At 38.2% G+C, this 21,447-nt stretch overlaps 3 protein-coding genes across 3 annotated transcripts; 2 read left to right on the top strand and 1 right to left on the bottom strand.

The window, feature by feature from the left end:
- Nucleotides 1–135: 135 nt before the first annotated feature.
- LOC144634802 (MAD2L1-binding protein-like) lies at nucleotides 136–2,410 on the bottom strand. The gene has a single exon (XM_078493835.1). It carries the CDS (start codon nucleotides 2,323–2,325, stop codon nucleotides 1,588–1,590), a length of 738 nt encoding a protein of 245 aa, XP_078349961.1. The 5' UTR covers nucleotides 2,326–2,410; the 3' UTR covers nucleotides 136–1,587.
- A 61-nt stretch (nucleotides 2,411–2,471) lies between these two features.
- On the top strand, nucleotides 2,472–17,465 carry LOC144635993 (conserved oligomeric Golgi complex subunit 2-like). The gene is made up of 17 exons (XM_078495129.1): nucleotides 2,472–2,735; nucleotides 2,889–2,954; nucleotides 4,006–4,086; nucleotides 4,889–4,998; nucleotides 5,069–5,174; nucleotides 8,706–8,885; nucleotides 11,327–11,602; nucleotides 12,869–13,008; nucleotides 13,101–13,168; nucleotides 13,401–13,519; nucleotides 14,224–14,283; nucleotides 14,406–14,498; nucleotides 14,825–14,900; nucleotides 15,025–15,170; nucleotides 15,631–15,767; nucleotides 16,290–16,482; nucleotides 16,676–17,465. Exons 1-17 carry the CDS (start codon nucleotides 2,484–2,486, stop codon nucleotides 16,772–16,774), a joined length of 2,202 nt encoding a protein of 733 aa, XP_078351255.1. The 5' UTR covers nucleotides 2,472–2,483; the 3' UTR covers nucleotides 16,775–17,465.
- Nucleotides 17,466–17,766: 301 nt separating this feature from the next.
- Nucleotides 17,767–19,730, top strand: LOC144635994 (uncharacterized). The gene has a single exon (XM_078495130.1). It carries the CDS (start codon nucleotides 17,823–17,825, stop codon nucleotides 19,647–19,649), a length of 1,827 nt encoding a protein of 608 aa, XP_078351256.1. The 5' UTR covers nucleotides 17,767–17,822; the 3' UTR covers nucleotides 19,650–19,730.
- The last annotated feature ends 1,717 nt before the right edge of the window (nucleotides 19,731–21,447 follow it).

Here is a 21,447-nt window from a genome sequence, read left to right as displayed (position 1 = left end):
TTAATTTATATCATTCAGTGGATCAAAGTGATTTAGGTTAAAGTAGTGTGGCAACAAATAAACTGCTCATTTACTTGTTTTAATATCACCTACAGTACAATGAGAACTACAGGCTTCAGAAATGAAAGCCATCAATTCCAAATTATTAGTCTTTAATTTATTTTTCATCAGTAATTGACTACACCAGGATTCAAGTTTGACTTGAGTATTGCCATGTTGGTATAGTACCTCAAAACTATATTTTTTTGAAAAATAGGTACATGTAGTATTAAAAAATTAAAAAATGTTATTACATGGAATACAGCAAAGTTAATGAAATTAAATAAGTTAAATAATTTATTTAGAGAGGAAGCCATGTCAGAACTAGGCCAACAAGGGTTCAGACAACCACCGGCATATTTATTTCATTGTTGTGGATATTAATTATTAATATCCACAAATACCCTGCCAGACAGAAATTCTTCTTCTTATCCCTGACTTGCAGAGTACCACACAAAGAATATATATCTAAAAAGTTGCAAAGTTATTGGGCTACCAGCAAAACACCTACTGGCCAAAATTAAGGCATGTTGTTATGTAGTTCTGCAACTTAGTCTTCCAATTGTTTATTCAGCTTTTTATACATCTATTTTTAGGAATGAACTGTGTGAAAGAGAACGTTTGCTCATGCACCTATTTTGCTCATCTATAATTTGCCATAAATCTGGACTGGGTGGAATTGAAGAGTGTACGAACAAATATATAGAGAACATACCTTTTGGGCAGACTATGAGCAGTCCCCATTCTTCCTTAAAGTATGTTGAAGAAGAAGAGAAAAAATAAAAAGTACTTAGTCCAATGTATAGTTTTTCAAATTTATCTGCTGAATATTTTGCCAGCCAGCAGAACTCTACATTTTATAGAAATCATTTGTCATTACATATATTTCCTCACAAGAAAAAAATTAATATGCCAACATTAGAACCATAGCTGGGAAACTGGTAAGGAGTTTAAAAGACTGGGGATCAGATTCAGAAAGCACTCCAAGTTCAAGATGTAACCGAAGAATTGTTCTCGGGAATAGAAAAGCCTATACAATACCTAGATTGGGGATTTCACTGATTAAAAATATAAATGGGTAAAAAGCTGTGAAAACTATTTAATTGAGGTCATCAACAGGGTGTCTTATAATCTATGATGATCTCAAATGGTCAAAAATGTTTAGTTTACTTAGTTTCAACTGCTTTTTACCCAAATTTAAAATTCTTAGGATACATCTTATCTTACTACCATTTTCAAGCTACCGAGAACGGCCAACATTTTTCCATTTTTTTTCACAAGTAAAACATTCAAGTTTGTCTAGACAAACCATCGCATTTTTCAAACGAACCAATTAAGTTTGGAGCATCAACATGTCAAGTTTGACAGCTCCGCTTGTGTGTTCCTGCACATGAAACAATTGTTAGCTGTTCCTGGTAGCTGGAAGATGGTAGTAGAAAAGCTTCATAAAACTGGCTCCAGGAAATTAGTCTGTATTTGGGAGGCTCCCAGATTATCCAAAATATGAGCATGTTATTCAAAATATCCTACAGTGTCAATATATTAAAACTAGAGACCGACACCAGTCTTGTGACTGTACCCCCTGATATTAACTGGAGCCTGAAACCATAACCACTCATCCATGCTGTGGTCAGGGGGGTCACTGGCAGCCATCTGTTCACTGCAGGTAGCAGTCCTGACACTTATTTTGCATGAATGACCTCGGTGAGGAGGCTTGAATGTCGGTTTTGGTCGAAACCATTCAATATCTGATGATCTACTAGCTTGAATGAAAACTAGCATCGAGGTAGGAGAGATCTCCTTGAAGGAACCAAGTTCTTGATTGGAGATCAAGCTCCGTATCAGTTTTCGACATGCTGAATTACATACTCTGGCCGATTTGTCCGCAGTATCGACTTCTTGAGCATTTTGAAAATCAACAAAATAATGTTCTTTTGGGCTGACTGCAGTTGATCCTATCAAAACTAATGCAGACTTGACTATTGTTGACAAGAATAACTTGTTTATGTGGTCAAACAAACATTCCACGTCTTCGTAAACTTTCTTAGCTTTCTTGTATTCAGTATTAAAGGATCGCCGGGCCAATGGGCGCTCTATAACGCCTGCTTCTAAGCCATCGCACAACTTTTCTTGATCTTCCACCATTCTTCTCAGCTCGTGGTAAGGCATGGGAAGTTGTTGGCGTTGATACAGAAGGTATTCGATGCAGCTCCTTAAAAGCCGTGAATTTATAGTTTGACCAACTCCTTCATTGAAAGTCACCTCAATTTCTACCTCTTTTGCCATAAATGGTAGCTAAAAACTCTAAACTGCTCTTCTTGTTAGATTTCGAATGTGCCGCTTCGCCGCTTCGAAGACTCTTCCTGGGGCCCATTTGCCAGATTTTCGATGTGCCCAAACAGTGGGCCCCGGAGAGAGGGAGTGCCTGGCACTTTTTCGCTGTGATGAGTTGGAACAAAATGGCGGACTCTCATGAAGAAATCGTTCCTCGAGAACCAAGCTCAGCTATCTTTTCTAGAGCAGATTTCATGAAAGAATCTTTTAGTGTGGACAGCTTTGTCGGAAGCTGTAAGGGTAGCGTTCCTCTGGATGCACTGAAAGCAAACTTAGATGATTATTTGAAGTCTTTGAAACATGCCCTGATTGAGTTGATCAACGAGGACTATGCAGACTTCGTGAATTTGTCTACAAACCTGGTGAGTACTTGGATCGTTTAAATTTATAAGGGAAAGAAAAAGTTCCTGTTAAGGGTTACCGTTAATAAGAAATGGGTATATTACCAATAGTGTGGTTGTATAATTTGGAGACTTGACCTGTATCTGAATAACAGTGTACCATGCTTATAACAGGTTGGAATGGACAAGAACATTGCCAGTTTGTCAGTTCCTTTAGGACAACTGAAAGAAGAAGTTTTGGTAAGTGTTTGTGTAAAAAGCGGCCAGTCAGGCCTCTGCACACAGGAAAGGCTTGATGAGAACAGAATAAATAAATGGCATGCAATGCATGCAGAAGTGATGACATTTCACAAAGGGGTCTTACATAATTTTCCGGAAATTTGTAAAGAAAAATTAACGTAAATAAACGTAACTGAACAAAGTGTGTGCAACAAAATGACAGTTATTTAACTGCAGCTTACATGTTTTGACAAAATTCAAATTCAAATTTTTGTGATACAATAGTTATATATAGAGTCGCAAAGATGCAAATAATACATAAATTTTCTTTATTTTATATTTTTAATATATTTTTTTAGATTTCCTGTTGTTGTTTCAAAAAAGGTTGCGTTATATTGTAGCATGACATACGATACACATGACCAAGCTTAAAATCAAATGGTGTCTTGCTCACAGGCCCTGTGTATTAAAAAAAAATTAGAAATTTGTGTCCACTAAAACGAATAGAACTATTCGAATATAATTAATAGTCTCTTTTGTTTATACTTTGTGTTATTCAGGACTTTCTAACTGCACAGAAGTATTTTGCCTTTGTGTTCTATGTGGAGATTTCTTGTTGTAACGTTTATTCCTACCCACTGGTCCATCAAAACAGACCAAAAGACGGAAAGATCCTGTCCACATGTGCTATGACATTAAGCGATTGTCATTTCTTAACAAACAAAAAGAATTTGATTCCCTGTCAAGCCTGATTTTTTTTTTAGGCTTGCTTTTCTCAACTGCTTAAGTTGAGTACATTACTGCAATGGTCTTTCATTTGCTTAAATTGTATATCCGCAGTACAAATATATTTATTTCATATCTTCTCCATCCATGGGTATATAATTATTATGAACTCACAAGTGACCAGCTCCCAGTTGGCTTGATAGCTCAGTTGGTAAGAGCGCTGCACTAGTATCGCAGAGGTAATGGGTTCGATTCCTGTTCAAGCCTGAATTACAAGTACGCAGTACAAATATATGAATTTCATATATACATTTCATATTTTTATAATTATGTCTTTACTCTTCAGCTCATCAAGTCTGATCTTGATGGAACAATTGATGCAATACAAAACAAACTGGATGAAAGAGCACTGCTGAGACAGAAAAAGGTATTGTGTGGGCCTTTTTGACACCTGCAACTGTCTGTTATTGCTATAAGTGATAAATCACCATATCTGCAATGTTTAATTACTTTTTGGGACCAAAAAAACAGAAGTAGCATCTTTACGAGAATCTCTTGATCTTCCACCATTAGGGTCTTTAATTTCACTGGTTGCATAATAAACCTCCCTAAATCATGTGTTGGTTGTTTTTCATTCATACAGTTAAAGCACTTTTTGTAGAAAAACAGTGACATATTTCTGCCAAATTGGGTTATTCCAGAAAAAATACACAGACCCTTGACAGAATGATGGCAATATTTTGTTCCCATTTTCCACCAGATTTCTAGGACTACCAGAACCTCCTTCTAGCTCCTTTGAAGCCTCCCCCTCTCCCACTTGGATTTCCATTAATTTTTGAAAGCCCTAAATCTAATTTACAGTCAATGGAAAAGATGTAGGAGCATGTTCAGAAGATGTCCTGATTACTGGTTTGGCGGAAAAATTTCTTAAACCCTGAACACTGATAACTGCAAAGATTGAGCTCTTCAAAGTTAATATTTCCAAAAAAATAAGGATTTTTAGGCTCAACCCCCCCCCCCTCCCACCAAGATTTCCAGCGTTTTCAACCTCCCTCCCATGAGAATTTCCCAAACACTTCTATCAGGGAGTGTGAATTTTTTCCTGAATGACCCATTTTATGTTTGTTGTTATATATTTTTCCTGAACACTTATACTGAACCACAGTGGAGATCTGGTTTAACAAATTCATTACACATTATATTATTATTGATTTTTTTTTTCATCAAAGATGTGTATGCAGCATTTATTAAACATCACAAAGTCACTGGAGAAGATTGAAAGACTATTACAAGGATCAAGGCTTACTCAGCCTGAGGTATCAGCTAAAGAACCTGAAGGGTGAGTAATGTGTCAATGGTCATCAAGAATAGCACTTGTGTAAACTGAACTAATTTGTATTTTATTGTAGGGATGATGACTCGCATCTGATTGAGAGAGTGGCCAGTGAGTTTAATCAGCTACAATTTTACGTTACTCAGAGTCAAGGTCATCCATTGGTGGAAAGCATCAGAGGGGTGAGTCACCTTTACTGTAGCTAATTTATTCAGTATTTTGTGACTTGTTCTCTAGAGATCAAGGGGACTTGTTATTTTCTGACTGGGTTTTACCTAGGTCAGGGGTCTACTTGTTAAAGGGACCGTTTCACGGTACTGCGCATGTACAAGCTATGACGCAAGCAAACTCACTTCTATTGTTTATAGGCCAATCGGAAGCGATATGTCAATATGCAAATTCTGCGCGTAATTTGGCCACGTCGCGGAACTTTCGCGTAAGCTGGTCGATCGACTCGTCTGACTCATTCAATCGACTTTCTTCACAATTTCAAAGCTCATGCTGGAATTGTTGTCAGCATCTGGCAAATTATTCAACTGCCAGTGTTATGGTGTGTGCTCAAGGAAAGACAACTGGAAAGATGGAAGCAAATCGAACAAGACACCTAAAGCTTAATGCTTAAAACCGGGCAGTTAATGTTTAACTACCTGATTAGACAAGTACAGCAAAAACTTTTAAAATACCATTTAATTTATATTGAGTAACACGCAAGTCTGTGGATTGCTTGTCCATGCTTGGACAAATTCCTGCTTAGGCTTTCAAATTTTTATTTTTCTTCCGAATACTGAATAACCTAGGTGTTGAAAACGTTTTGTGTGCAATCTTGAATAAATGAACTCATACCAGTTAAATGGCAGTACAAATGATCTCCGACCAAAAGAAAGAAACAATTTGAAAGATTTCGTTAAAAACTAAGACGCGTTTTTAAACATTTTTAAAAATGTACCACACCAAAAAAATGGGAATAAGAACAAGATAAGAAAGCTTTTCAGCTTTCAAACATGCAAGCTCTTCACGTCAATTTTGGGAAGCAGTCACGCAAACGCAAGTTCTTGATTGCGTGATTCATTGCAGGTCATTTCTCCATCGCCGTTCGGTTCCGACTGAAACTCAAAACTCCTGAATGAGAAACAAAAAATATATATTTTATATTCCTCGCTAAAAAGAGTGGAGTAACCAGAAAATTACAGTATTGGCTCCTGCTCGAATAAAACGAGTCACATAAATAATAAAAAAAACGAATAAAACGAGTCACATAAATAATAAAAAAAACGAATAAAACGAGTCAAATATCAAGAATAACAGAAAAATTTCTAAACAAAATTACAAAAGAAAATAAAAAGACTAAAAAAGGGCATGCATTAGACCACACGTACATGTATTAGATAACAGATGCTTCTAAAAATCTCAACTAAATGTGAAAAAAAGATTCAAGATGAGGCGAAGAAACATTTGAGTTGCATTAAAAATTTTGAATCCTTAAAAGCCGTGAAAATAGCATGCCGTGATAAAATTTAATTAATTATACGCGCCAAAGGGCAAGTTTTCATTTTTGCCGTCTATTCAGTTTCACAGGATGGCTTTAACGATTTACATCCCATTCTGGTTTGTAGAAATTATCATATTATTACTTTGCATTTCCATTTTGTTTTCTGAGTTCTTGAAAAGTGTGCAAGTAAAGTTTTTACATCATGAACAAAATAAGGTTCTTTTGTCGTGTAAACATTCAATTCGTCTGTGACACACGGACTTTGTCGGCCCAACTGTACACGGATGGAAATAGTCAAAATGGACACAATTCTTGCTAGATGAAAAGCATCTTCAAAGTAGAGTCTGGAGCCGTTTTTAAATGCAGGAGCTTGCTGCAAAAACATTGCGTGACTGATGTAAAAAAGCTTCGACCTCAGCGACCTGTCGAAACAATCACCGGTTTCGGACTCCAGAACTCGCTTGAGTCGAACGCTTGAATAAAAACACAAAAATATATCTTTCACGTTTAACAGAAATCGGGGTATTAGATAAAATTTTAATTGCTCCTGCTGAGTAAATATCAAAAGTGCGGGATCTGAATCCTGGCCAAGAAAGCGGCCGAGTGAACTACTATGACAAAAATTTCAAATATGTAAACATCACATGGTGCCTCAATCTATAAATAGATGCCGTGTTCGTTTCAAAAGCCTAAAAAGGCAACTAATACAAACGTGAAAAAATAAAAAATAAACATGAAAAAAGTTTTAGATGAATTTTTATTCAAGATGGGGTCAAGAAACATTTTAAAAGGCAAAAAGATTTAGAAAATTTCAAAAACGTGAAATTTTGCATGCCGTGGTAGAATTTAATTACATGTATTAAATTACCCGCGCCAAGATTTCATTTTCATTTTGCAGAACATTTGTTTTACTTGCTGGCTTTACGGATCCCTTCACAAATACCATCATAGTTCGTAGAAATACTATACTATATTTTGTTTACTGAAGTCTTGGGAAGTGTTTTACATCAAGAACCAAAATAAGATTATTTTGCTGTGCAAACATTCAATCGTCTCTGATACGCGACTTTGCCAGCTCAACTGTGCACGGATGAAAATGGACATAATTCTTCCTATTCAATGAAAAGCATCTTCAAAGTATTCCGGCTCAAAAATGCTCTGGCTACCAGCCGTTTTTTAAAAGAGCAGTTATGCGTAAAGCTTGCTGCAAAAACATTGCGTGACTGACGTAACGGTTTGGAGCTGTCAAAACAATCACCGGTTTCGCAATCCAAACGCTTGAATAACACAAACATATATATATTTCACGCTAAACAGAAATCAGGTTTTTGGATAAAATTTAAAATAGAAGAGTGATTTAATAGCCGGGTTTAATAGCTCCTGCCGAATAAATATCAAAAGTGCGTGATTTGAATCCTGGCCAAGGAAGCGGCCGAGCGGGTCTGGAACGATTTACCGACAAGACTACTACTACGACTACTACGACGAAAAAATTCCGGGCGATTTATGAACCGGGCTCGGCCCAGTCTCTGCCCGGTTAATGATTTTCCTTACAAATCGTGTGGCGACCTACACGACAAGATACCTCTGCATTGCTTTGTGTATGTCCGGTATGGTTGAAAAAAAGTGTAAAAACGAGAAACTATTTTCTACTTTGAATTTAGTGTCGACCCGTATGATTTATTCTAGAAGCTGTCACGTCACGCATGCGCATTGCTGTGAAACCCTCGCTTTAAGTCTAAATTAGTATCAGGAAGGTTTGAAGGGGTTTATGGTATCGAATTTCAGAATGTTGCCAATATTTTTTGGGTGAGTTGTGTTTTAAATTTTTTTTCTTGTGGTTACATTATGACTTTGGTATGGGGTTAAGAAAATTAATTTGCACAAACCAATCAAAGGAAGAAACTTGTGTTACATCGTAGAAAATAAACTTGTGTGAGAAAGTAGAAAACCATGCACAACTACATGTATCAATGAAATTAAATACAGTCTGAAGCAAGTTTGTGTTCAGAGTCAGTAGTAAAATATCTTATAAACTACATGAAATGTCAATCCTCAAAAGAAACAGAAAATTAACCAATACTGAGGTTATTTGTAAAAAATAAAGATAAGCTTTGATGAAATGAATGATCAGCTCTTTTTGTATGAGGAGTGTCAGTAGTGGTGCATACGTTTGATAAATTCAGGGTGGTGTTGACTTGGTATTTTTGCACTGTTTACAAAGCGTATTGCAGCCATCACAAGCACCCTGCAAAAGAAATTAGAAGCAGCATTTCAAGAAGGACTTCAGACTGGAGAGCTGAATCTGTTATCCCGCGTTCTAAGGACATATGCCATCATTGACAAGACAAGAGACGCTGAAATGTTGTTCAGAGAAGTTACTGTAAAGCCTTATATGAGTGAGGTAAGGAGATAACACCTCACTTATTACTAGCAAGGGAGTTACATGTAACAAAAAGTAACACAGTAATCACAGATTATATTTTTATGTTTAACAGAAAAATTTGAAGTTTAGAATACCTTATTATAGGAAATGAACGCTTGTGTTAATTAAGGTATTTGAAATTAACGCGACTTAAAATAACGCGAATTGAAGGAAAAAGTACTTCTTAATAAAGGAAATTAACGCGACAGAGGGAGTAACATTTCAAAACGAAGGAAATTAACGCGACGTACACAACAGGAACAAGTTTATTTCAACACTTGAAGGCGTATAATTTTAAACAAAAACAATGTTCATGGTACTTTTTCCACTTTGAACGTTCTTCGCAGTATCAATGATAGTGGCAGATAAAATAATGCTTTTTCCTTGGAGTTAAGAACGTCTGGACTGTAACGAGAAATTGGGGCCAAAAAAATTGAAATTAACGTCATAGAAATTAACGCTCCACTTAATTAACAGTGCGGAAATTAACGTTAACAAAAATTAACGTGACTTAAATTAACGTGAATGTTTGAAATTCGTGTTAATTTCATGACGCGTTAATTTCCTATAATAAGGTAATACATTTTCTGTGGGCATCAGCGAGTGGTGTGTTAGTGTGTGTTGTGGCTTTCAAGAGAAGAAGTATTCTGGATCTGCTTCTTTTTGCATTTAAACTGTGTTATCGTCAGGTAGTTGGGAGGCACGGTGGCCTAATGCAGGGCTGCAAATTTTTTTTTCACTTGAAAGGACATTTGTCCTACTAGGACACCAAAATTTTGGTCAGACATTACTAAAAACAAAAGGTTTAATTTTATTCATTGTCGCCTTAAAATGATTTATGATCAACAATTGTCTGGATCATCATTTGACGGACATACATGTAAGCAAATGTTGGGTGACCAATGTCTGATGACCGGCTGTTATTTGCTGCTTTGCTAATGGTTAGTGCGCTGGACTCCGGGTCAAACAGTTTCAAGCACTGTGTTCTTGGGCAAAACACTTTACTCTAATAGTGCCTCTCTCTCTCCACCCAAGAGTATAAATGGGTACTGGGAAAATAATGCTGGGGGGTAATCCTGTGATGTAATAGCATTCCATCCAGGGGGAGTAGAAAAAACTCTTAGTTGCCTCTGAAACTGGGATAAGCTCCAGCCTGATGGGCCACTAGACTCATATGCAGACTTAACCTTATCATGAGGTTGCCTTTATCAGTATCTAATGAAAGTTCCAGAACTAACCGAAATGCCTAAAAACAATGCAAAGAGTCAGTGACAAACACGTTTAATATCAACATGTCCACTCCTAAAAACTTTGATCGGATGAATCATTCCAGTAAAATTAAGTACAGTGGAACCCTGCTTTACGGACACCCGCTTAATGCGGACACCCCGGTATTACGGACAGTTTCGTTCGATTTTATTACAAAGAGTAGCTTAATAGCGTGACTTGCAAAGGTTTTGTCAAATCTTCAGTCTGTCTGGTTGTGTAGCAAGCTAAATGCTTCCGTGCAAAGTAGTTACCGACGTTTTCAAATGAGTTTGTAGAGTTTAAGAACGGTTACGATCAGAGTTTAAGTTACAAAGGAAACTTTAAAGAAAAAGTTCTGTTGCTGTTGAAATGCGTTTTATTTCTTGTATATAGTAAAGTTGCGGCATTTTCAATTTAGTTCAGTTTAGTTCTTGTGGGAAATTTTTGCCAGAGAGTTCACAGTTTGCATTTGTTACAGTTACAGCACAATTTTTGTTACCGTATAAACGTTTTCCTTCGTCTGTGTGTCGATAAAACATGTATCTGTCACTTTTTTCTGAGACTCCGCCTAATACGGACAATTTGGCCTGTCCCTTTGGTGTCCGTATTAACGGGGTTCCACTGTATACCCATCACCACAGAAAAAATGTCTTTTCGTGTTCAATTTAACAAATAGATTCCATTTGGCCGTGCGTCTGTTCAGTCAGATCACAAATGACGTCAAAATGTGGTAAGAACAAAAAAGTGGCCCACGAGCCGCTAGACGAGTGGGTCACTGTTGTTCTTACCACATTTTGACGTCTTCTGTGATTTATAACTGAACAGACCCACGGCAAAATTGAATCTATTTGTTTTATATAATAAAACTCTGATTTGGACTATGAACTCTGATTATGCACGCGAGTCACACCACCGCGTGACGTCATCTATGCGTCTGTACTCTAATAGATCATAAGTAAGAACCAATCAAAATGCGCGTAGAATTCAAGTTATTATATAAATAATAATTATTTTAGATACTAGATACTGGTATGTAGTTTTGTTCCTGTTCTTCTGGAACATTTCTTGGTTGATTTTCACCAGAATAATTTTGGCGGCAGTAGAGAAGGATCAGAGGTAACCTTTGAGATTATATCTTTTGACTAACTCCCTGTGTTACAATTGCTTTCTAGGTTATTGTTGAGAAGGTATTGACCGCAGATCCTTCCCAGGGTCTGTACAATGTGTATAACAAAGTTCTTGAATTTGTCCCTAAACACTGTGCGCAAATGATGAACATAACATCTGGGAGGTTTGTAGCCAGTGATGTGGAGATGTTTGGTGAACAGAGGGCAGGAATACGAGGGTTTGACTTCTTAGTGAATGCTGTGTGGCCAGAAGTTGTGAGTCTAATCGAGGCACGGTTTGGATCAATCTTTGCCCCTGGAAATCCAGACGCTTTTCATCAGGTTGGTAGTTTGTAAAAACTATTAAGTAACATTTTTTTCGTTTCAATACAGCCAGCTCATCTACTTTACTTGAGTGAGCTGTTACTTGTTTTTCCTTGTATTTACATGTATTTCAGGGGAACCATATTAACCCAATCACCAACACGCTGTTAACTCTGATCATATCAACAAGGCAGTCATTTTTGGATAAAAGAGAAGGACATAAATTATTTACCAACAGAGGCTAATAAAAGTATTTCGTAAAACCCTTTGTTATGTGAACGTTTTCAATGTGCAACAAACCACATTATATAATAACCTGAATTCTACGCGCATTTTGATTGGTTCTTACTTATGATCTATCAGAGTACAGACACATGGATGACGTCACGCGGTGGTGTGACTCGCGCGCGTGATCAGAGTTCATAGTCCAAATCGCTCGTCCAAATCAGAGTTGTCGGCAAAGTTTTTCAAACTTGCGGGGCCACAACAAAGCAAAAAAGTTCATCATTATTACAAATCTTCAGTGAGAAACAATACGCCAAGCATAGTTCACCTTTCGAAGCATTTAACTGGGCGAAACAAGCTTGAAGAAGACAGTGAATTATTCGAGAAATTATCCGAAATCTGTATGAAAGTTTGACCGATGTTGTATAGTTGGACGACGCCACGGAAAACAAACGAATTTCGGTTGAACGCTTCGGTTAATGCTTACAGATTTGAACAACTTTCCAAATCGGAATAAAGGTTAGTTTTTTCATTGACTTTCAATTGACCGTTTTTCTGTTTATTCAATCGGATTAACAATGCTTCGTGTTAACGAAAACTTAATAGTGAAATCAAAACAACTTAGCTCATCGGTACGGCAGCATTGCTCACACAGAAGTGTGCTGAAGTCTTGTGTTATTATATAAAACAAATAGATTTCATTTTGCCGTGCGTCTGTTCAGTAATAGATCACAGAAGACGTCAAAATGTGGTATGAACATCAGTGACCCACTCGGCTAGCGCCTCGTGGGCCACTTCTCTGTTCATACCACATTTTGACGTCATCTGTGATCTATTAGTGAACAGACGCACGGCAAAATGGAATCTATTCGTTAAGTATATACTGACACAAAGAAGTTATAAACATTTTGAAAATTATTACGTAACAAAAAGTTTCAAACTCAGCACACTTTGTTAGGCAGTCATTCTCTTCCTAATGGGTACGTTTTTAATAGCTTAATAAGTGGTTCTTTTTTTCTATGTCTTGTCATAAGTAAACTGGATTGTTTTCTACTACAGAAATATATGACCACAGTATGGTTTATCAATAAGTTTGAAGGTCTTTGTGGATCAAAGGCTAGTGTGCAGAGACTGAGGTTACATCCTAGCTTTACTGCTTTTATGGCAAGGTGGAGTTTACCAGTCTATTTTCAAATAAGGTTTGTACATCTATCTCTGTTGTGTTTTCTGTGAGATTTTGTTATTATTCTTACAATATTTTTTATTCTTACATTATATTTTGCCATTTTAGGTTTCAGGAGATGGTAAATAAGTTTGAAAATTCACTGCTGTTACCTGAAGATGGTGACCACGAAAAAGGTACAGTGTGTGATTTAACTGCTAGCTAAGTCAGCTTGCAATGCTTAAAATTCAACTTTTTACCATTGACGCACCTGAGGATATAACTGATTATGTTTATTGTAGTGTTCGAGGATGTTTTAATTTTTCTGTAATCCTCTGTAATCCCCCACTTTTAATTATCATGATTACCGGTACTATAATTCATTGATTATTAACTGATGCCCATGTAACTTTTCATTTCCCCCCTCAGATTCAGAATTGTTCTCAACAACAGCTGTGGGTGCATTGTGGTGGTGTATTGAGAGGTGCTGGGAGGACTCCGTGTATATTCAAGCCCTCTGTCACAGATTTTGGAAGTTGACTTTACAGGTAAGAAGTCGGTCTACCAACAAGTGTGACTGAAAAACTCTGTTCTTATCTTAAAGTGGAATAGGTTTTGTGCATCAGTTGGTCACTCTAGATACAGTTCTGTAGTATCCTTAATCTACTATTTTGAACTATGCTTCTGCTGCAAATGGAAATTTTTTTATAAGAAATAGTATATAATATGTAAATAAGAATACATTAAAATGCCTGACTGTGCTGATAATTATGCAGCACGAGATATATTCTGTAGTGACAAGAAGTAAATACATACCAAGTAAATAACTGTTCTTCTAACTTAATATTACCGTAAGAAATAAAGAAACAGTTTTCATCATACCTTTTCAATGGATTCTAGATTATGAATGTTTTAAATGGTTGAGGTTAAAATTGGTTCAAAAACTACACAAGGAAACAAACTAACAAAATACATGAATGAGCACAAAAGGAAACCATTAAATTTTGATCTGATCACATTTTGATCAACTGATTTGGACCCAGTGCCTGCATATCCAACTGAAATTAAAGTTTCCAAGAATCTAATACAAATGGCTAGCTTGATCGCCAAGAGGTTAACTGTAGCCCAGTGTTTAGAGCGTCCGAACTGGTGTGTGGAAGCTTAAGGACACGGGTTTGATTCCCACTTGCCCTATGCTTGTTACAGCAGAAAATTGTATCTCTTTCAAAAACCTTTCTTTTTTAATCTGTAGCTATTGTCACGTTTGTCTGTGTGGATTAAAGAAGATGTGTCTTCTACAAAAGCAGCTAGTGTAAGTATAGTTAATACTAAAAAGAGAGTACCGGTATATGGAACAGGCAACTTTCTGTGTCATGTTTGGATTGACAATATTTGACATTGTAAGCTGATTGGTGCTCATATTGATTGTAATAGACCAGTGATGGCGACACAAGCGAAGGAGCTGGGGAAATATCCACATCATACTTAGTTCATTTACTCAGTGACTTAAACACTCTTCTAACAAAGGTGAGATCTATTGTTGACTGACTGTTGTAAAGTTGATAGGATTTCATGCATTGGGCTAGGGAAATTTAAAGGCACCTGATTTTTTAACAGGCAAATGTGATTTAAATAATGCAGTACACTTCCTTGGAATGGCATTGGGCGAAACACAGTTTAAGATCCTTTTTTTGCATCAGAAATCAAATTTCTCAATTGATTAGAGATTATAAATCCAATGCTTTGAGCCTTTTGGTGCTTGTCTTGCTAAGAGTAGACTAAGGTGTGCCAAGAGTAGCGCAAGGTGTGTGCTTTGTTAACTTGTTCAAAGCACGTTTTTGTGTTTATTTTAGGTCCCTGAGTTCTTCAGACAAGGCATCCTACCAAAGTTACGACAAACAAACATTCAAGACAAAGAGTTGCTTTCAGGTGGATAAGTTAGTTCTTTTTAAAATAAATCTTTCTACTTTTTGTAGACAGCGAAGCATTTCTTTTTCTCGTGGCAGAGCAAGGGCTTTATACTCTACAAGTACATTCATATCTCTGTTTTTAGAGGCGATCCTAGAATCTTGTGGGGCTCTTCAGCAACTGGTGCCAGGACTGGAGGGTCAAATTGTGAGCCAAGTGGTAAACAGGGCCTCTCAGGGACTTGAAGCTGCTAAGAACATCCCGAGACTGTACCGAAGGACTAACAAAGAGGTGTGGCTGTCTTTAGTTAAATCTTATCTTGATATGTTTGGTGCAGTCATAATGGCAGATACCGGTAAATGTTCACCATTCACTGTGACTGATGTAGCACATTGCAAAGAGAAACTAGGTTTAAGAACCATCATTTATCAAACGAGGTTTACTAAATGTGTTCGTTTGAGGCTGTATAGTGACTGGATCTATCAGCGAAAACAAATTAATCTTTATGAAATCTAGATTTCCTTTTAAGAAAGCCCCGATGGTTTGTACTTTGTCTACATTGCACTGCTGCTTGGGGCGTCAGCACACTAACTGATTTTGGTTGTAATCATAATAAGTCTGTTTGGTTCCCTATGTTTTAACTAAATTAAATATTTGACAGACAATAAAGCATTGTGATTGGTTGATATCGTTTATTGTCCCTCCTAGCTGGACAGGTATGTTAATAATGTAATAATGGTTGATATTACAGGCTCCAAGTAAGGCATCTCCATTTGTAAGCAGTGTACTAAAGCCTGTCCGTGAGTTCCTGGAAGAGAATCAATCTCTTGTTAAACAACAACAGCGTCAAGCTTGGGCAGCGGCTATTCTACAGACACTGCTTGTCAAGTAAGTTTTTCATGGCCAATATTTCCAGACTTAGGCAGGAATTGAAAATGCGATAAAATAGGAGCTATCAAAGTTATGAATTTATCGTCCAAGGCTGTAAATATTGGCCAAGTCATTTTCTTGTCTGTTTATGGACCAAGGCGCACTCGAGTTCCATAAACAGCTTGATAAAGCATTTGTTATATAGCATTAAGAACAGCATTTTTTCTTGCGAAACACAGTGAGTTATAACGGGCGGGCAAGACAGCCACATCTTGTCTGCTGCTCGCAAAGCCAATCAAAGAAGAGGATTTAGTTCATCTTGCTCGCATGTACAACTAACCATATGATAAGAAGCCACGAAGAACGTTAGTTTGGTTTCATATATATTTAATAGTATTTAAGTGGAAAATCAGCCACCGTCGCGTTCTTGCCCGGACATGACCTGCTGAACACATGTCTATTGTAAAAAGTATCACTACGCATTCACTTCTCCCCCGTTTCTTTAAATAGTTTTTAAGCTATTATGTTTTAATTTGTCAGGTATCACGCGGTTACAGGTGATGTTCTGACATCCATTAAACGCACTGAGGACAGCCTTATGCGTCTGAAACGATCGAGAAAACAGCCGGGATCTGGCACGAGTGGCCAAGCCCAGGAAAATCAATCTGCCATGAGTGATGACGACAAGATTCGCCTCCAGTTCACTCTCGACACAGAAGAGTTTGGGCGAGCGGTAAAGAGTTCTCAGCGCTTCTCAGTCTAAGCTTAGCATGCATGCTTGTTTATATCACCTCTTTAAGTTATTTAGTAAACTGCTATTTTGAGGGTTATTTATATTATAGGCTTTTTTCTTATAAAGTTGGTAAATGGCGTTATTGAAATGTTTCCTTTTACGATAATCTACAAATCTGTTTTTATTTTTGTAGATAAAAGAGTTGGGAATTGATGAAAACCGAACTCCTGCGTACACTGAATTACTGAACACAGTGAAAGCTGCTCGTGCCTCGAACACTGCCATCAACTGAACGAACAATTGGGATGACTTCTCACAATCCTTTATATCGGGCCGATTGCCAAGAAACTGCCTGTATTATACGTTCAACTCATTCGCCTTGTTACAGAAGAAGTGAGGTGTATTTTAGACGCGGAGAAGTCTTTTGATGCCTGTCTTGGTTACTCTCGAGGTCAAGGCTGGGGCTTATTATTACAGATGACGGCTTTTGGGTGACTGGGATGTGGTTTGAAAAGCAGGAATATATTTGTTACTCCAGCAATAAATAAGGAAAGCGTGAGAGAGACCGTTAAAAGGACGACATAACTGAGTTGAAATAGTAGCAGGTCTGAGCATACACTTTTGTTTAAAGGTGTTGATGACAAATGTGGGCTGCTAAGGACTGTGGCGAATGTGTCGTTATTTATTACACAATGCTGTTATATATTTATATCATGTACATAACTTTAACGGGGAGAGGCCAATGTGTTTGTTATAAATTTAGCAAAGTTATTGTAACACAAGAGATTAATGTAGAGAAAAAGACATGATAGAGAAATGTTTATAGAGAGATTTAAAATTGTATATAATTGGCAACAATTATTGTCCAAAAATGGTTTCCTTTATTCATCATTACCCAGAATGTAACGACATATCTGTAAACTGCGCTGCGGCGCTACTTAGGAAAAGTGCGTATTAAAGACAAAAGAGGAAATGCCTTGAAAGTGTAGAAGAACTCTTAAGTTTTTAACGTTTCAGTCCATTGCTCCTAATATTTAGGTTTCGGTGATGACCTCTACAGAATAGTCATCAATTAAGCATTTTTTGCCGTTTTCAATTTTATTATCCTGATAATAAAATAAAAAATAAACTTTCTTTCCGTTATGATATTATGATAACCTGAGTTAATTCTGGCTCGGCATTGTAGGTTGTACTACCCTTCCCTAGTCATTTGGTTGGTAATGTTTTGTATGATGGATTCTAATTACGACGTGCGCGCGATCGAAGCACTTAAAATTACTCATCAAATCTCTGTGACGTGTAATCGCCATTATCAAGCGCGCCGACTTTTTAGAGAAATCATGGCGGACGAAGGGAAAAAAGATATGTCCATTGTTGAACACAATGTATTAGAAGTGTATGAAGTGCAGGATGGGGCACTTCAGGAGTGCATGATGTTTGTTAAAAAGTTGAGTGAAACAAGTCTACGTGATCTGGAGACTGAAAGGAATAATTTGAACGATTTGCTGACAGAGGCTGAAAAAGAAGTAACTCAATTAAAAACTTCACTAAAGACAGCCAATGGTAGCGTGGAGGAGCTTACAACAGCTGTGAAAACAGAAAAAGAACATCGCCTTAAAGTCGAGAATCTTCTGCAGACAGCTCGGGCCACGGCGGATGAGTTGAAGGTTGAGCTGCAGCGAATTAAGGAGTCGGCTGCCGCGTTACAGAAACTGAATCAGGAGAAATGTGAAGCACTGTCGGGGGCTAGAGAGATGATTGAGAAATTTACAGCAGAAAAGAATGCTCTTCAAGAAGAACTCGAAACTCTGAAGCGATTAAGATCTCAAGACGAGGAGGAAACCAACACAATACACCAGCGCCTTCTCAAGGAACAAGGAAAGATTTTGCAGATTGAAGAGGAACACGAAGAAGAAGTTACACAACTGAATAAAGAGTTAACTGAGCTACAGAAAAAACTGTCATCGCTAAAGGAGCAAAGTGCCGCTGAAATGGCACAACTCAAGCAAAAACTTGATCTTGAGCAAAAAATGAACGAAAGCTTAAGCAATGAAGCTGATAGCTGCGTTGATGACATCAAGAAACAGCTTGTCAGGGTTACACGTGAGAACGGAGAAATGCAAGCGAGTAAAGAATCGGCTTTGGAAAGACTAAATACAGCGGAGGAAGAAATACTAACACTGCGGAGAAAACTTAATGAGGAGAAGCAGAGACGCGAGGAACTATATCAAGGTAACAAGGCAAATATCGAGGAAGCCAAGAGCCAGTTGGAGAAAAAGATTGCAGAGAATGAATTGTTAACAACAGAAAAGGAAGAAACTGAGAAAAAGCTCCAATCGTTGGAAGATGAAAAGAAGGAACTCAATTGCCGTGCTACAGAGCTGCAAGAAAGCATGGAGGCAGCACGCTGTGAGGTTGGTTCCCTTCAAGGAGAGCTGGAGGCGTTGAGAAGCTCTCAGAAGATGCAAGACGAACATAGCGAGGAACCTGGGTATTCCTGGGCTAACAGGGTGGATGAGGCAGAAGATTGGGAGCAAAAATACAGGGAGCTTGAGATCGAGCAAGAAGCGCTGCAAAAGCAGTTTAACCAGGTCAGGAAACACCGTAACCGTGTGCTCCGTGAAAATGGAGGACTGCGTCGTCAAATGTCCATGGCAGCTGCTCAGCTGGCGATCACTAATCAGAAGTTTCACAGACAGCTTCAGCATTTCCGTACACAGCTTAACATGGCGGAGCACTTGTATCGTGAGAAAATGTTGGAATGCAGTATTCTTGAGGTACAGATTAAGCATCTGTTGAAGTCCTCTCCTTCTGCCCAGCAAAACTACGATTACACCAATAACACTGAAGACCAATCCCGTGAGTACATTGCCCGATCAATTGATTTTAGTCGCCGTCACGATTTTCCTCCTCCCCGTCCACTCCAGCGATCACGTGACGACAACACGCGGCACGTGCGTCAGCAGCATCCGTCAAAGCACGTGCCACAACAGAAGCGCGTGCTTCCGACACAGCCCGCCGTCATCCAACAAGTTGAAGTACAGGCTGACAGTTGCATCACTGCAGTGGAACAGGAATGCACTTACTCGCCTGATAGCTGTCCTGTGGAGTACGTTGGAGTGCCTGTTAACAGCACCGTCGGCACTGAACCTGCTCCTAATGACTAAGCCACATAGATTGCAACTCACCAAGTATAAAGAAGATGTATTTTAAGCTTACCATAGCTCAATAAATTGTTTTGATATGGACTTTGACCCCTGTTGTTCACTTTTAAATTAAGCTTAATGTACCTATTGTAGATGGAGTTTTCAGTCCTTAAATGTAGTCTTTGCCATTATCGGTCATCAGAAAAGTGGCGATGTTTGTTTTATGAAATCCCGAGGGATATCCCGAGAGACGTATCATACATCACTAAGCGCTAGCTAGCATGATGAGCAAACCTCTCCTGATACAGGAGCAGCTGTAGGCTGGTTTTAACTGGGTAAAAGCACAAGCACAAAACAAAAACATAAGCTCATAAGAAGAACCAACACACTTCTTCGGTTTTGCTGTCCTCACTAGGAATAAGCATGAGTCCAAGAAAAACAAAATTGTTCTTCTCGTGCTTATGCTTCAACTTATGCTAATGCAACGTGAAGACAGTCTAAGAAGAATTTGTGTATTCGTTCTTCGTATGCACTTGTGCTAGTTCATGGGTTCGTGCTTATACCCAGTGAACACCAGCACCAAAAGAGCGTCGCCTCGCATACCGTAAAATGCCGGTTATAAGCCCCCCCCGGTTATAGGCCCATCATCCTGGAAACAAAAAAATACATCCGATTATATGCCCCCCCCCCGGATATAAGCCCTCCTCTACCAGATGACAGTACTGAATAGGGCTAAATGTTGCTTTATTATGCGTTTTCTAACTTAAAAACGTATTTCCATCAACACTCCTGTGGCTCGTTTCGAAACGTTTTTTTCATTCCGCTTATAAGCCCCCCCGGATATAAGCCCCTCCGCTTATAAGCCTACCCAAAACCCCTTACGAAGTTGTATAAGCCCAGGGCTTATAACCGGAATTCTACGGTATGCGTCAACTGCATGATGACTCTACTATTCAATACCTCCAATCACTTGTGGAGCGGTCTGCATAAAGACAAAACCGGGCTGGATAAAGGTATTGGTATCGAGCCTTTTTCACCCCTTTAGAGGTCTTTAGAATACATAACTCTTTGGATCGATTGTATAAAACTTTCTTTCAGCCACCTTGAACTTACACTTTTTTTTTACCTTAGTACTACTAGCTCATACGCACGACGGGTATCGAATGTCGTTTATGAAATGTGACTCAAAAAATGTAACGCAAATTATGTTAAAGCAGCAACAACAATAGGATATCTAAAAATAAATGTAAGATTCCTGTAAGATCATGGCACGCTTCACAAGTTGTCAGCTACTTTTAAAACATATTAGAGAGGCGCTTGTTAAACGTCATCACTTTTGCATGCATTGCGTGCCGTTTATTTAATTCTCCTTTAGTAATTTATTACCCTCGATAACTCGAACTCCGATAATTCGAACCTTTTTTGTTTTCCCTTGAAAGGTTGGAGTTATCGGGATTCACCTGTAATTATTGCAAAATTTTGAATTTACTCCCGTTTTATTCAACGCTTTGCGTTATTTAAAATCCACACTCCATATCAATACTGCGGCATTCTCTGGCTCAAAGGGGCCGGGCCAAGTTTTTACGGGATGCCCTGTTTGGTAATTCACACTATCTAGACACATTTCGGAGTCTGAGAATCGAACTAAAACAGAAACAAAAGCCAACTTATTTCGCTTTTGATAGCCAAAAATACTGTATGACTAAGAAGGCGATGGCAGGGGTGATGGGGAAAACCGTGTCGCTGGAAAGACAAGAAATGAACAAACAGCCCCTCCCCTCCCCCGTCTTATCCTGAAAGCTCTGAGTCATCTGCCCCA

This window comes from Oculina patagonica, chromosome 13 (assembly GCF_052425735.1).
Source record: "Oculina patagonica isolate OP01 chromosome 13, crgOcupat, whole genome shotgun sequence".
NCBI lineage: Eukaryota > Metazoa > Cnidaria > Anthozoa > Scleractinia > Oculinidae > Oculina > Oculina patagonica.
This window is presented reverse-complemented; position numbering and strand designations above follow the sequence as displayed.